The sequence below is a fragment of the Anolis sagrei genome, chromosome 2 (assembly GCF_037176765.1).
Source record: "Anolis sagrei isolate rAnoSag1 chromosome 2, rAnoSag1.mat, whole genome shotgun sequence".
Lineage (NCBI taxonomy): Eukaryota > Metazoa > Chordata > Lepidosauria > Squamata > Dactyloidae > Anolis > Anolis sagrei.
The window spans coordinates 12,402,118-12,418,811 of NC_090022.1; the positions used below are offsets into that span (position 1 = coordinate 12,402,118).

Here is a 16,694-nt window from a genome sequence, read left to right on the forward strand (position 1 = left end):
ATTTCTCCTTTTGAAAAACAACCTCTGAATCTGTACCACTGAATGACTTTTGGGTAGGGTTTGGTAGGCATGTAGCTGTCAGAAGCCAGAAAGATTATCTGAGCTCTTCTGCCCTTCATGTCCATCAATGAAAGAGAATCAGGCTTTCCAGGTGATGCTTACGCCATAAGCAAAATTAGTAGTAACTTGGATGCCACTTTGGGTTTCTATATTACATACGCTTTGTGTCCAACCTATCTTCAACTCCGCATCTCTTTCTACGAACTGGTGTGGGCTCTGAGACTGACAGGGGAACCCCTCCTCTCAGGCCCACAACCATCTCAAACTTGGTTGGTGGGGACAAGAGAGAGGACCTTCTCTGTGGTGGCCCCCTGGCTCAAACACCCTCCCAAAAGAGATTAAATTAGCCCCCATCCTTCAGTCCTTCCGTTCCAACCTGAAAACAGGATATTCAGACAGGCCTTTGATTTTGAGTAGGCTGAATGGGCCCATATGACGCTGACACTTGGCACCTGTGAATTGACGGCAGTTAGTTTTATGTACCGTATATTCCAGCTTATAAGACGACTGGGCATATAAGACGACCCCCCCAACTTTTCCAGTTAAAATATAGAGTTTGGGATATACTCGCTGTATAAGACCACCCCTCTTCCAATGCACACCAAATAACATTTAAAAAAAAATGAGATTTGAATTCAATGTGGTAATTTTAATTCCAATGCTTATGACATGCAGGTTCCTACGAGAGGGACATGGTACCTTATATTGTACATTACAGTTGCTCTTCCGCCCTTGAATTTCATTTACACTCTGGGTCCTTTACATCATGCTGGCAATCAGTTAAAATAAACAGTTGTATTAAATTATCATTTATAACAATTAAAAAACCAGCCCTGGCATTGGCCTTTTCAGCTCCAGCATCACACTATTGGCTCGTGGTCGACAAAGATTCCTTTCATAGAATCCTAAAGTTGGGAGGGACCTCTAAAGGCCATTTAGTCCAATCCCCTTGATTCTGCCTTCTTTCAGGGAAAGCACAACTGAAGCACCTCTGACAGATGGCCATCCAGACTTACTACTACTACTACTACTACTAATAATAATAATAATAATAATAATAATAATAGAGTTGGAAGGGGGCTCTAAAGGCCATCTAGTCAAACCCCCTTCATTCTGCCTTCATGTAGGGAAAGCACAACCAAAGCACCCCTGACAGATGGCCATCCAGACTTAATACTATTACTACTACAAAAGCACAAAGTATGGTACCTCCTGGGCCTGGAAGTCAGTCAGTCAGTCAGTCGGCTGTGTCCTCTGCTTGCTGCTTATGCTAGCGCAGGCCTCTGCAGGCCTGCAGAGGCCTGCACTGTGAAAGCAGCGAGCGGACGATGCAACCGAGGCAGCAGAGGAGAATCTCCCCTCGCAGCAGCCTGCCTGTCTGACTTCCAGGGCTGCGCAGGCCAGCGCTGGCTGCCGAGGCTTGCACTGGCCTCCGCAGCTGATGAGCACACCCTCCCTCCCCTGCTGCTCCCGGCGAGGCTTTGAATGAGATCAACTGGCCTCCAGGAGCAGTGAGGCAAGGGGCCAGACACTCCATTGGCCCCAATTGGGCCCAGGAAGGAGGGAGGCAGCGTGAAGAAGGCTGCCCTCTGGACTCCTTCCTCACGCTGCCTCTTTCCTCGCTAGGCCCAACTGGGGCCCAATGGACCGTCTGGCCTCTCGCCGCACTGCTCCTGGAGGCCAAAGTCAATCTCACTCGAAGCCTCGCTGGGAGCAGCAGGGGCGAGCGCGCTCACTCCACTGCGGAGGTCAGCGCAGGCCTCGGCAGCCAGCACTGGCCTGCGCAGCCCTGAAAGTCAGGCAAGCAGGCTGCTTCAAGAGGAGATTCTCCTCCGCTGCCTCGGCTGCATCGTCTGCTCGCCAGAGGCAACTGTACTGGAAGCGGCAGCAGGAGCACTCGCCAGGCAGTTCACGTGGCTGAAGGCTGGAAATGGAGGGCCAAGGTAGTCTCGCCAGAAGCGGCAGCGGGTGCGCTGGCAAGCCACTTCACCTGAAGATGAAGTCAAGGCTCGCCTGCAGGCTCCGCTGCCGCTGTCATACATCATCGTCCTCTGATATCTGGAAGACAAGATGACCCCCAACTTTTCAAAAGGTTTTCAAGGTTTAAAAAGTCGTCTTGTAGCCCGGTTTTAACGGTACTTGTTGTTTTAAAATTGTTTTGATTTTGACATGTGTTGATGGGTGGGTTGTTGTTATAATTTTATCAGACTTGTTTTGTACTGCTTTTACCAGTTGTGTGTTATATGTGCACCCTGGAGTGCTTTGTAAGCCACCCCGAGTCCCTTCGGGGAGGTGGTGGTGGGATATAAATGCATGCAGATCCCAGTAGGGTGGCCTATTGCAGCTGACAGATGGTAATGATGTAAGCGCCAATTGTGTAAGTGCAGGCCAAAGTCTTTAGGCACTGCACCCAGTGTGTCGATCACTACTGGGATCACCCTTACTGGCTTATAAACTACACTTTATCCCAAGCATAATAGGTAGATGCTACCTTGTTTGCTTGCTCTGGACACCAAAATATCTTGTAAGTGGTGTATAAGGACTGAAAAGGAACATCATTTATGGCCACAGAGATATGCTAAAATGGGACTAGGGTTGTTTCCCCCCTTTTCTTTGGATCCCCATCAAACATCTTGCTTGCTTTTCCTGCCCCTTTCTTTCTACCTTCAGTAATTTTCCCAATGTTTTTGCCTTGCAGGAGATCCTGGCAACAGTGCAAGGTTTAACTGAAAAGATGGGAGGGAAAGACTCTTCTGAGCCCAGCCTGGGAAAGGGCCCTTCCCTCATTCAGGCCAAGCCTAGAGGAGCATTCGAGGAGAGAGCCACCCAGAAGAGCCTGCCGGAGGAAGTGCTCACCCCAGATTTATGCCGCCAGCAATTCAGGGACTTTGGCTACAGGGAGACGTTGGGACCTCGGGAGGTTTGCAGCCAGCTGCACCTTCTCTGCCGCCAGTGGCTCCAGCCAGAAAGACGCACCAAGGCAGAGATGTTGGACTTGGTGGTCTTTGAGCAGTTCCTGGCACTCCTTCCCTCGGAGATGTCGTCCTGGGTGAGAGAATGTGGGGCAGAGACCAGTTCCCAGGCGATGGCCCTGGCAGAAGGCTTCCTCCTGAGTCAGGCAGAGAAGAAGCAGGAAGAGGAGATGGTGAGCTCAGTTCATTCTGGTCATTTTGAGGGCCATCCATATGTCTTTGCACGTTTTCTGAAAAGTCTGGAACAAGCTGAGGCCAGAGATAATTGTGTCTCATCAGTCAAAAGGCAGGTCAAGGATAGCCTGGACCTGTATGATGGGATTCCGCTTCCCAGAAATACATAGAACATGGGTACCTTTTAAAGAGATGGGGTAATTAATAGCACTGGTCATTTCCTGTACAGCTCCGTATGGCTTGGGTCTCAGCTTTTCCAAGAAGTGTTTTCTCTGCCCTCGTTGGGCTCAGCCTGAGATGCCGCTCCTCTCATGGTCTTACCTCCTGGGAAGATGGGACAGAGCCTCCCTCTCAGTGGCTTCCTTGGGTTCTGCAACTCTTTGGTAGGGAGATTAGATTGGCTCTGTCCTTCCTCTCCTTTTGTTCTCACAAGTAAACATGCTTTTCAAAATGCTTCCAGTTAAGCATGGATAGAGATATGCTTTCCTGTCGTAGTCCCTGTGAATTGTACATTTGGTATTCTTGCGCTTGCGCAGTGCAACTTTCGGAACCTTCTAGAAAAAACAAAGAACATCTTAGCCCCAGCTAGACCCGCCCCCCCCCCCCCACCGAGTATATATACCCCAAAGGCGGGGCTAGCCAACAGTTATCTTTTTTCCGCTTCGCGTGTGCATAGCTGAGAGAACCTTCGATCTTCGACCTTTCCAGATTTCTTGAGATTCACGGACTATTTGACTTGGACTGTTTCTTTGACGATTCTTCTGCTTAGCCCCTTGATTTGACGTTCCCTGGACTGATTAAGGTACTCTGACCCCGGACCGCCTCCGACTACTCTCAAGGCCATAGCCAATGGCTACTACCACCTCCTTTAAGAAGTGCACTAAGTGCCCGAATATTTTGCCTGATACGGACGGGCATTCCCTGTGCCTCACTTGCCTGGACGAAGCCCATCTAACTCAGGCTTGCGCCATCTGCTCCTCGTTCACTCCTCAAACGAGGAAGAACAGGGTCTCGAGGCTTCGGGCGGCCCTGTACGAGAGGGCCCTGCTGCCGCCCGTTACTCCCGGGCGGACAATGGAGTGCCAGGACTTACCTTCGCTGGCCGCTGCCGCGGCAAAAAAGAAGTCCAAAAGGCCCAAGTCCAAGGCCCCGCAAAATGGCGCTCAGGCCTCCCTCCAAGGAGAGAACCCGTTGGAAAGAGCGGGAAGGCCGTTGGGCCCCGACCGCGAGCCCGCGCCGCTCCCGACTCCTAGCGGCCAGGCTGAAGGCAGGCAGCAGACTCCGATCTCCTTTGCGGCGGTCTCGACTTCAACTCCTCGAGCTGCGCATGCTCCGATCCCGGAGCCGGCGTCCCAGGCGCCTCCCACTCCTGTGCTGCCTCTCCTATCGCCCCCGCCCATCACCCGGGCTCAGGAGCCGATGCCGCTCCCGATGGGGCCTGAAGCCGCCCCGATACCGGCGCCCATACTGCTGCCTTCGATCCCGCAGCCGGAAGCCCCAACCCACCCTGCTCCATCGGGTGCCGGGGGCGCGGCGGAGAGTGCCGCAGACGCCGCCATGGAGGCGGACCCCCGGGGAGAAGAACACCCCGCCCACGATACCGCCGACCCGTTACCGGCGTTTTCGGCCCCTGCTCCGAGACCCTGGCCGCAACACCAGCCTCATCGCCGGAGCAGGAGACCAGGGAGATCCAGGTCGCCCTCCCGAAGGAGTGAGAGATCGCGCCGCCGCCGCCGCCGACGCTCGGCATCGAGGCGCAACCGCTCCCCCTCCTCTTCTTCTTCTTCCTCATCCTCCTCGTCATCGTCTTCCTCCTCCGGGCGCTCGAGGCGCAGCAGGCGATCCAGGTCCGCGAGGGCCTCACGGTGGGGACGCCCTCCCTTGGCCCCCATGCCTTGCCCCGGCTTCTGGCAGATGGGCCCTGCGGGCCAGATGATCTTCGTGCAGGCGCCCTTGCAAGTTCCTCCTGCACCATCCGCCTTGGCGCTGCCTCCCGCGGGAACTGTGACTGCTCCGGTGACCCAGCCTTCGACATCGTCAGAGGTCCCCTCCACCTCCCAGGCTGGCCATGGTAGGGCTTCCTTCTATGGGCCCTCCGCGACACTGAACTCTAATGACATGAACTCATGTAATGCAGTGTCTGTATTGAATACCATTAATTCCTGTGCTGCAGCTCCTGTGCTGGGCTCCTCCCTTCCCCCCTCCCATACGAGTGTTATTGAGGCCGGCCCTATGGCCATGAGCGCTTCCTTGCCACAGTCGCAGGGGGATGCAACCCCTACGCGACCCGGGCAAGCTGCCGCTGAGGGTGATACCTCTGGCTCAGAGCAAGAGCCTCCGGATCCATCTCAACAAGGGGAGGGTGAAAATGCCTCGTTCATACACCCCGCTGATATCAACCGCTTCGCGGCACTGATTGATAAAATGATAAAGGCACTGGATATTCCTGCCCCGAAGCCTCCCGAACATGTGGAGGATCCTATGTTTCCATCCGAGGAACAGGTTATATCCCCTGCCTCCCCTTTACCTGTTTTACCGTACCTGTTGAAACTAGCAAAGGTGGCTGACATGTCGCCCTCCCTAGTTCCTGCCATTCCAAGGAGGTTGGATTCACTCTACAAAATTGATGTTTCCTCCGCAAAATGGGTTACGGCTCCACCTAAACCGAACACCGTGGTAGCCGAGGTGGCGAAAACAAAGCGCCCGAAAAATTCGCTAACCGCCCCTCCAGACAGGGAGGGCAAGAAAATAGATACTTTAGGAAAGAAGGCGCACTCCGCCGCTGGGTTGTTCACCCGGATGGCGCATTATGCCACTTATGCAAGTGGCTACCAGACCTTCCTATGGGGGAAGATCTTGCCCTACATCGAGGCGCTACCAACTGACCAGCAACGGTTTCCTAAGGCGCTGCAGACCGAAGGACTTGCAGTAGCAAGGATGCAAAAAGATTTTGCAAAGCACATGGCCGAGGCGGCGGGCAACCTCTATTCCACCGCCACCTCCATGAGGAGGCATGCCTGGCTCCGTGCCTCCAACCTCTCCGAGGAAGGGAAGGCCCTAGCGGAGGACCTTCCCTTCCACGAAGACGGGCTGTTTAATCCCCAAACTGATGACAACGTGAAACAAAAGCAGGATGTGAGACAGGCTGCGGGCAAATTCGGCTACGCCTGGCAGCCTTACCCTCAGCAACGACAGAGGTGGAACCCAACCTCCTCCGGTTTCCGCAGAAACTACGGGAACTCTTATGGGGGCCCGTTCAGGAACAGGAATAATAACCCCTCTAGGTTCCAGGGCGGGAGAAAGTCCCCCTACTTTAATAGGCCCCGCAACCAGCCTTTCGGCAATAAGACAAAAAGCCAGGTTGGGCCTAAGAAGCGTCTTTGACGCGCTGCTTCCTGAGGGTCATCCTGAGCGTGTTGAGACGTCCCTGCCTGTTGCAGGGCAGCTGGTTCCTGTCATACAGAACGGACCGTTAGTGATTCACCAATTTAAAGATAGACTGTTCCCCTTTTTCCAAGCGTGGTCAAGCATTACCACGGATAGTTGGGTGCTTTCTATTATCGCTCAGGGTTACTCTATCGAGTTTATCGATCAGCCAAGGGTTGGACACATTCGGTGTACCCCACCTTCAGTTCCCCTGTTGGATGAAGTTAGTATGATGTTGAGTAAGGGTGCGGTTTCACCCCTGAGTTCCTCAATGTTCCCTTACTGTTTCTTTTCTCGTTACTTCTTGGTCAGCAAACGCGGAGGTGGGCTGCGCCCCATCCTCGACCTCAGGGGTCTAAATAAACATATCCGGCCTAAAAAATTCCGGATGGTGACACTTGCCTCCATTTTGCCTTTATTGTCTGAGGGTGTTTGGTTCGCCACCATAGACCTGAAAGATGCATACTTTCACTTGTCAATTGCTCAACACCACCGCAGGTTTTTAGCCTTTATGGTGGGTAAAGAGGCCTACTGTTTTAACGTTCTCCCCTTCGGGTTATCCGTAGCCCCCCGGGTCTTCACAAAATGCATGGCGGTGGTGGCAGCCTACCTGCGCACACGGGGCGTTACGGTGTATCCGTACATTGACGACTGGCTGATCGTTTCGAGGTCACGGGAGAAGCTCCAATCCCAATTATCTTGTGTTTTGTCCCTTCTCCAGTCGCTGGGCCTTGTGGTCAACCTCGAGAAGTCGTCTCTCTGCCCGTCGCAGCGGATCACTTTCATCGGAGCCATGCTGGATTCCGTCTCTCAGAAGGTCTTCCTTCCACGGGACCGCTTCGTCAACCTGAGGGACCTCGTTCAGCAGACCATCCGGTCTCCCTTTGTGACAGCCAAGCACCTCCAGATTCTGCTGGGGCACATGGCCTCCACCACCTCCGTCACGCCATATGCCAGGCTGCGAATGCGACCCCTCCAGTCTTGGTTTATCTCAGTATTCAACCCTATCACGGACAGCCCGTCCACGCATCTCACGCTGGCCCCCCCCAGTTCGGCAATCCCTCCGGTGTTGGCAGGATGCCCTCTGGGTGTGTGCGGGCCTCCCCTTCCATCTCCCTCTTGCCACTGTGGTGCTCACTACGGATTCTTCTCTCATGGGTTGGGGGGCTCACACTCAAGGCCTCGTCGCTCAAGGCGTTTGGGTAGGAGAAGAAACCACACTTCACATAAACGTCTTAGAACTCTTGGCGGTAGAGAGGGCCCTGATGTCTTTCGAGAGGGTCATTCGGGGTCAGGTAGTGCAGGTGCTCACCGACAACACCACGGTGATGTACTACTTGAACAAACAGGGCGGCACCCACTCTCTCCCTCTGTTACATCTGACCATCCGAATCTGGGATTGGTGCCTCGCTCGGGGCGTTCACCTTCTGGCGACACACCTTCCTGGGGAACAAAACCTGCTAGCGGATGCGCTCAGCAGGAACCTGCTGACCCATCACGAATGGGCCCTCAACCGATGGGAGACTCTGAGACTTTTTCGAGCCTGGGGCACTCCAGAGGTGGATTTATTTGCAACCCAATCCAACGCGAAATGCGCCCTGTTTTGTGCCCGAGCACAAGCCTCGCCCGAGAGGGGGTGCCTGGGGGATGCCTTCCTCCTAGACTGGTCGAACGGGACCTTTTATGCATTCCCTCCCTTCCCTCTCCTCCTGAGGGTAGTGGCCAAGATCCAAAGACAGGCCGCTCGGTGCATTTTAGTGACCCCTTGGTGGCCCCGGCAGCCGTGGTTCGCCCCCCTACACCAGATGGCGAGGGGCGTCTTCTTTCGCTTCCCGGCCAGAGTGGATCTTCTGACGTCGCAGGGCGACAGGGTCCTATACCCAGAGGTCCACAAGCTGAAGCTTACGGCGTGGAGGATCAGTCCAGCTCAGTAGTTTCCTTTGGGACGCTCTCCGCGCCCGTGTTGGCAATTCTGGAGGCTGCTCACAGGACCTCCACAAAGCGGTCTTACGTTTACAAGTGGTCTAGGTTTAGCGCCTTTGCCCGCTCTAGGGACCTCGACCCCGTTAGGGCTCCTATTCCTGTTGTTCTAGATTTTTTAGCTCAGTTAGCGGAAGCGGGTTTATCCCATTCCTCTTTGAAATGTTATGTTGCTGCTATTTCGTGGTTTAGGCGAAAGTCGGGTTTACAGTCATGTTTTGTTGATCCTCTGGTTAAGACTTTCCTTAAGGGATTTGCTAATGTTCGACCTTCGGTAGCCCCAGTTACTCCGGCCTGGAGTTTGGAGATTGTGTTATCCTCTCTGTCAAAGCCCCCATTTGAACCTTTAGCCAAAGTCGATCTGTCCTTCTTGTCGTGGAAAACTGCCTTTTTAATGGCAATAACGTCAGCGAGACGCTCCAGTGAATTGTGCGCCCTGCGTGTAGATCCCCCTTATCTCAGGTTTCACAGAGACAGGGCGGTTTTGCGGACAGATGTGGCCTTCCTACCTAAGGTTGCCTCAAGGTTTCACATGTCCCAGGAGTTGGTGTTACCAGGGTTCTTTCAAAACCCGTCTACTCCTACTGAACGTTCTTTGCACCTACTTGACGTTCGCAGGGCACTGGCCTTCTACGTGGAAAGGACGGCCGCTATTAGGAAGACGACTAGATTGTTTGTTAAATATCGGAAGGATGCACTGGGGTTACCCTTGTCTTCTCAGAGGTTGTCGTCTTGGATAGTTTCTACTATCCGACTGAGTTATCGAATGGCTGGGAAAGATCTACCCCTGCAGGTTAGAGGTCACTCCACAAGGGCCGTAGCAACGTCTACGGCCTTTATGAAAGGAGTGTCTTTAGAGGCTATTTGTCGGGCTGCGATATGGTCATCTCCTCTGACGTTTGTGTCCCATTATAAGGTGGACTCAGTGTCGGAGAGAGACTTGGAGTTTGGTAGAGCGGTGCTATCCTCGGCGGTGGCATGATCCCGCCTGCCGTGTTGATGGCTCGTTAGTCTACCAAATGTACAATTCACAGGGACTACGACAGGAAATTATAAGTTGCTTACCTGTAACTGTAGTTTCCTGAGTAGTCACCTGTGAATTTGTACATACCCGCCCGTCCTCCCCTCGAGTATCATGCCACGCCTTCTGACTGCTTTTCAGTTGAAGAGAACTGTTGGCTAGCCCCGCCTTTGGGGTATATATACTCGGTGGGGGGGGGGGGGGCGGGTCTAGCTGGGGCTAAGATGTTCTTTGTTTTTTCTAGAAGGTTCCGAAAGTTGCACTGCGCAAGCGCAAGAATACCAAATGTACAAATTCACAGGTGACTACTCAGGAAACTACAGTTACAGGTAAGCAACTTATAATTATCTGTCATCTTATTCTGTACTGTTATCTCTGTGTTGTAATTGTTTCAAGTCTGTAGAAAGGTTATATTTTAGCCATTAAAAACATGAGAAGCAAATGAATACAATCCTCTTCATGCAGAAGATGTAACTGTTTGACATATCCCACGTCCCACTCCCCAACCACTCCTGAAGCCTTTTCTTTTCCCAATTCTCCCTTTCATTTCCTTCCCTTGTTTCTGCTTCTGCTGCAGGATTTGTGTCTGGAACGGATCCCTGAGGCAGGTCAGTGTTTTTCTGAATCCAGTCAAAGGCAGCAGCCAAGGTGGAGGATGGAGGACAGCGAAGGAAAGTCTCCCTCAATGAGTAACTGCCGTCCGAAGTTTTCTTCTTGGCCTTCTCAATTCAAGTCTGCCTGAATATATCTGGGTTGTATGAATCATGGCACGTTAACAAGATCATGCTGCCTAAACAGTACTGGGATGTTGTAGGCATACCTCAGCTAAGAAAGTCTCCTAACAGAAATTCTGCTTTTTCTTTCTTAGCTTCTGTGTAGCTGGGTTTTTCCCTTGTAACATTTTCACTGATAAAAAAAGGACGGGAGGATTACAACTTAGTATCAGGGTATAATAGTATGTTTTATACTGTATATAATAGTGTGTGTGTATATATATATATATACATACTATATATAATAGTATAATATATATAATAGTATATACTGCTCAAGCAGGGAACTTTGAGATGGTTGAACAGAAGCTCTCCGAAGCTCTAGGTGCTCTTACTGCCTACTACAGGGAAAACTAGCTGATCCCTAATCCAACTAAAAAACAGATATGTGCCTTTCACCTTAAGAACAATGGAGCCCCCGGTGGCGCAGTAGATTAAACCCTTGTGCTGGCAGGACTGAAGATCGACAGGTTGCAGGTTCGAATCCGGGGAGAGGCGGATGAGCTCCCTCTATCAGCTCCAGCTCCTCATGCAGGGACATGAGAGAAGCCTCCCAAAAGGATGATAAAAACATCAAATCATCCGGGTGTCCCCTGGGTAACGTCCTTGCAGACGGCCAGTTCTCTCACACTAGAAGCGACTTGCAGTTTCTTAGGTCGCTCCTAACATGACAAAAAAAAACCTTAAGAACAGACAAGCACCCCAACCACTGGGGATCACCTGGGAAGGAATCCCACTGGAGCATTGCAGCACACCCAAATACCTGGGAGTCACTCTGAACCATGCTCTGACCTACAAGAAGCATTGCCTGAACATCAAGCAAAAAGTGGGCGCTAGAAACAATATCATACGAAAACTGACTGGCACAACCTGGGGATCACAACAGACACAGTGAAGCATCTGCCCTTGCATTATGCTACTCTGCTGCTAAGTACGCATGCCCAGTGTGGAACACATCTCACCACAATAAAACTGTGGATGTGGCTCTTAATGAGACATGCCGCATTATCACGGGGTGTCTGCGCCCTACAACACTGGAGAAATTACACTGTTTAGCTGGTATTGCACCACCTGACATCCGCCGGGAAGTAGCAGCCAATAGTGAAAGGACCAAGGCAGTGACATCTCCGGCCCATCCTCAGTTTGGATACCAGCCAGCACGTCAACGACTTAAATCAAGAAATAATTTTCTAAGATCTACAGAGACACTCGCTGGAACACCTCAACAAGCGAGAGTCCAAAAGTGGCAGGCTCAAACCCAGACTCTCAATCAATGGCTGATACCAGATGAGAGACTCCCCCCTGGGCACACAGAAAACTGGGCGACTTGGAAGGTGCTGAACAGACTGCGCTCTGGCACCACGAGATGCAGAGCCAATCTTAAGAAATGGGGCCACAAAGTGGAATCCACGACATGCGAGTGTGGAGAAGAGAAAACTACACACCACTGCTGCAATGCAACCTGAGCCCTGCTACATGCACAATGGAGGACCTTCTTGTGGCAACACCAGAGGCACTGCAAGTGGCCAGATAGTGGTCAAAGGACATTTAATCAACTACCAAGCTTGCAAACGTTGTGTTTTGTATTTTTGTTTGTTTGTTCTATTAAAAATGTTCTACAACTGTTTGGTTGCCTGACATGATAAATAAATAAATAGTATATTGGCAGAAAACAATGCAATAAAGGTTCATGTGGGAATGAGGAGGATTCTCTCCTAGTTCGTCCTATTGCCGTGGTGTGTGCCTGCCTACGACAAGGCAATGTAAATTCAGCTGCCACTAGCGCCCGCTTCTGAGCATGTATGACCAGCAAAACTAAGAGAAAGTAGGAATCTCATCAGCTCCCATTGCAGATGAGAAAAATGTAGAGATTTAAAATGTTGACCACTAAAAATGGAAATCATGAGAAAATGGAGGGTTATGAAAGGATAGGTTGACACAGGGTCATTTTGGAAGAAGGCTTCTCGTTGTCTGTAGGTTTTAAATTTTGTTGCGGTCTTTTTACTAACCCAAGGCTGACCTTGACGTCATTCTTGCATTTAATGTGTGCATTTTGCTGATTTTGAATAAAAAGGTAGCTGAAGTGCTCTTCTTTTTGGTGAAGGAGGAGCTTATCCTCCTTTTTTCAATGTTATTCCTGCCTCAGGTCCCATTTTTCCATTAAGAAGCCATGCTCAGGAGCAGATTTGCTTGATTCACTTGTGCCTGATTATAAAGGAGAAGCATGATGTGCACCTCACAACTGCAGGATTGCGGTCTTCCAAGACTTCCCAATTCTTTCTGTGTATACATTATGGTGTTTGTTACATTGGAATGTGTAGAAGGAATTTGAAGGAGAAAGGAGAGAGTGGGTAATAATGTTCTCTTTCCCTTCTCTTTTCTTTCCTCCCAGGAGAGGGAACAAGGACTGGGTCTGCAAGTAGAAGTATAAGAGCATCTCTTCCTCAAGAGGAACTCAGAACAGCATCTGCAGGAGTACATCAGGTAGGGGGCAGGCCCTCCAGCAAGTCAAGAAAGGCGCAGGCGGTGTTCTGCTGTCGATTTAACCACTCTGTGGCTCTCACAAAATCTTGTTCGTTCCTTTGCTTGCATCCAATGTGTTACTTCAAAGAGCCTGTAGCTATCATCCAATAAGAATTTCAAGTTTTAGAGCAGTCTGAAACAATATTTTTGTTGTTCTCCAGGTGACTTTTGAGGAGGTGGCTGTGGATTTCACAGAAGAAGAGTGGGCTCTGTTGGACCCAGGCCAAAGGGCCCTTCATCAGAAGGTGATGGAGGAGAATTTGGAAGTCCTGTCCTCTCTGGGTAAGGCTCCCCTGTCTTGTGCTTAGTCAGCTCACATAAAACCAGAATTCTTTGTATTATATTATATATTATATTGATATTAAAGCAGTCAGAATTCTTTTCTTCTAATCTTGTTGACTTCTGATGTCTCTTTCCAGGAAGCACTTGTGGAAACAATTACTCGTCATCCAAGTGTTTGGAGGGGAAAAAAAGATTCAGTCAAAAGGCCTTCCTCTCCCGTTACCAATCAGATCACACAAGGAAGAAACCATTTCATTGTTGGATATGCCGAAAGGGTTTCATTTTGAAGAGTTTCCTCCTTTGTCATCAAACAACTCACGCCGGGAGGAAACTATTCAAATGCCCGAAGTGTAGAAAAGAGTTTATTTGGAAGTCACACCTCACTCGGCATCAAGCAACTCACACTGAGGACAATCCATTCAAATGCCTGGAGTGTGGAAAAGGCTTTATTCAGAAGGCAAGCCTCACTCAGCATCAAGCAACTCACACTGGGGAGAAACCATTCAAATGCACAGAGTGTGGAAAAGGCTTTATTCAGAAGGCAAACCTCACTCAGCATCTAGCAATTCACACTGGGGAGAAACCATTCAAATGCCCAGAGTGTGGAAAAGGCTTTATTAACAAGGCAGACCTCACCCGGCATCGAGCAACTCACACTGGGGAGAAACCATTGCAATGCCCAGAGTGTGGAAAAGGCTTTATTCACAAGGCAAACCTCACTCAGCATCAAGCAACTCACACTGGGGAGAAACCATTCAAATGCCCAGAGTGTGGAAAAGGCTTTATTAGGAAGTCACTCCTCACTCGACATCAAGCAACTCACACTGGGGAGAAACCATTCAAATGCCCAGAGTGTGGAAAAGGCTTTATTCAGAAGGCAAACCTCACTTGGCATCAAGCAACTCACACTGGGGAGAAACCATTCAAATGCCCAGAGTGTGGAAAAGGCTTTATTAGGAAGTCACACCTCACTCGGCATCAAGCAACTCACACTGGGGAGAAACCATTCAAATGCCCAGAGTGTGGAAAAGGCTTTATTCACAAGGCAGACCTCCCTCGGCATCAAGCAACTCATACTGGGGAGAAACCATTCAAATGCCCAGAGTGTGGAAAAGGCTTTATTCACAAGGCAGACCTCACTCGGCATCAAGCAACTCACACTGGGGAGAAACCATTCAAATGCCCAGAGTGTGGAAAAGGCTTTATTAGGAAGTCACTCCTCACTCGACATCAAGCAACTCACACTGGGGAGAAACCATTCAAATGCCCAGAGTGTGGAAAAGGCTTTATTCACAAGGCAGACCTCCCTCGGCATCAAGCAACTCATACTGGGGAGAAACCATTCAAATGCCCAGAGTGTGGAAAAGGCTTTATTAGGAAGTCACTCCTCACTCGACATCAAGCAACTCACACTGGGGAGAAACCATTCAAATGCCCAGAGTGTGGAAAAGGCTTTATTAGGAAGTCATGCCTCACTCAGCATCAAGCAACTCACACTGGGGAGAAACCATTCAAATGCCCAGAGTGTGGAAAAGGCTTTACTCAGAAGGCAGACCTCTCTCGGCATCAAGCAGTTCACACTGGGGAGAAACCATTCAAATGCCCAGAGTGTGGAAAAGGCTTTATTCACAAGACAGACCTCACTCAGCATCAAGCAACTCACACTCGGGAGAAACCATTCAAACGCACGGCATGTGGAAAAGGCTTTATTCAGAAAGTGCCCTTTTTTGGGGATTCCTCATCATCGGAAGAAGAAGGGGAGCAGGGAGGTGCTTGTGTCTTGGAGGAAGAGGAAGGAGAATCTGACAATGAGGCTTTGCAGGTCCCTACTTTTTTAGAAAGACAGAGGGAGTCAGAGAACAGGTGGCGGTCAGCTAGATTAGCTGCTAAAAGATTGATGAGCTAATTGGGTGACACCTTAAGCCCTCCTGTGGTGGGTATAAATCAGAAGCAGGAGATCTTAGCTAAGAACAACTCCGTTACTGTTGGAACCTGCTTTGTGTTAAGGACTTCGTAATCTGTGCCTTATCTGTAGTATCTGTAGTAAGATTTTCTTGTTTTCTTTTTCAATTGCATTCCCTTATTTTGTTTGCTGGAGTAAAGTATTTTTCTTTTACTTTCAACTTTGTATTGAGGCTGTTTTAAAGAGCAAAACAGGACACACTTCACCCGACATCAAGCAATTCATACTGGGGAGAAAGACACAATAACTTTGCACAGTTGCAAAACGAAAAACAGAAATCTTTACTCTTTACAGCAGAGTGAAAACAAACTTGCAGTATTACATCAAATATAGTTCTTACGGTGTAATAAACTTACATAGTCTTTGTAAGCATTGCAAGACCCAAAAAGCATGGCATCTTCTTTTTCTGCCAAAGGAGAGAGCTAAAAGCAAAAGCGAACCAAAAGCAGGAGCAGAAGCTAATACACACACACAGCCACACCTCACCGGGTATGGTCCAAACTTAATTGTTTAGCTGCTGACCTAGATTAGTTCCTGCAGGCTGTGATCAGCAGTATAGGTTTTGCTTTAACACACACACAATCTTGCTGTCAATCTTCAGTATACCCTAACACTCCTCCTTGTGTTAAAAAAAAACAAACCTTTTACATAGCAAATTCAAATACTCCCAAATCATTCAGGACTTGGCTATGCTTTTGTGCCCCCAATGGCTTCGTTAATATGTTAGCTAAGTTCAGACAAGTATTGCAATAAGTCAGTGAATTTTTTTCCATTTTTCACAGCATCTCTGACACAATTGCACTAGATGTCAACATGTTTGCTTCTTTGTTTAATCCTAGATTGTGTTGCCATTAAGATACATGACAAGACCCAGGCGCCTTAAAGGGGCCACACACAGTTCTTAGTCCAAAAGCAGTTTATTGAGTCCAACACAAAAATAAGCTCAGAAACACTTAACTTCAGTGCTCCTGGCAACAACTCAAAACGTAGACCAAACGTGGTCTGATGGTGGTATTATGGTCTTAGTTATTGGTTCACTTAATGACTTATATTCTGGTTTATGAGATAACGCAACCGCCCTAATATTTTGCTTCCCCTCAATGAACTCCACTTTAAAGTCGAATCTCGAAAAGAATAACGCCCACCGAATCTGTCTCTGATTTAACTTTCTAGCCGTCTGTAGATGTTCCAAATTCCTATGATCCGACCTGACAATGATCTTATGCTTTGCACCCTCCAACCAATGCCTCCAGACCTCGAAAGCAACTTTAATAGCTAATAATTCTTTTTCCCAAATGGTATAATTTTGTTCGAAAGAGGTGAGTTGCCTTGAGTAAAACCCACAAGGTCTTAAGTTCCCAAATGAATCTTTTTGTGACAACACAGCTCCCAAAGCATAATTGGCAGCGTCTGCTTCCACAACAAATGGTTTGTATAAGAATCTTACCATCCTGAAAACTTTGCTTAAGTGGATTGAACGCTTGTTGAGCCTCTATAGTCCTTTCAAAAGGATACTTCTT

At 49.5% G+C, this 16,694-nt stretch overlaps 1 protein-coding gene across 2 annotated transcripts in view; it reads left to right on the plus strand.

The window, feature by feature from the left end:
- The window catches only part of LOC132767726 (zinc finger protein 665-like), a 147,481-nt gene extending 132,147 nt beyond the window's left edge, over positions 1-15,334 (plus strand). For both annotated transcript variants that reach the window (XM_067465172.1, XM_067465171.1), the window contains exons 2-6: positions 2,759-3,205; positions 10,211-10,322; positions 12,799-12,890; positions 13,091-13,211; positions 13,349-15,334. In XM_067465172.1, coding sequence (XP_067321273.1) covers positions 2,795-3,205; positions 10,211-10,322; positions 12,799-12,890; positions 13,091-13,211; positions 13,349-15,117 — 2,505 coding nt within the window. In that variant the 5' untranslated portion in view covers positions 2,759-2,794 and the 3' untranslated portion in view covers positions 15,118-15,334. The remainder of the gene's footprint in view (positions 1-2,758; positions 3,206-10,210; positions 10,323-12,798; positions 12,891-13,090; positions 13,212-13,348) is intronic.
- The last annotated feature ends 1,360 nt before the right edge of the window (positions 15,335-16,694 follow it).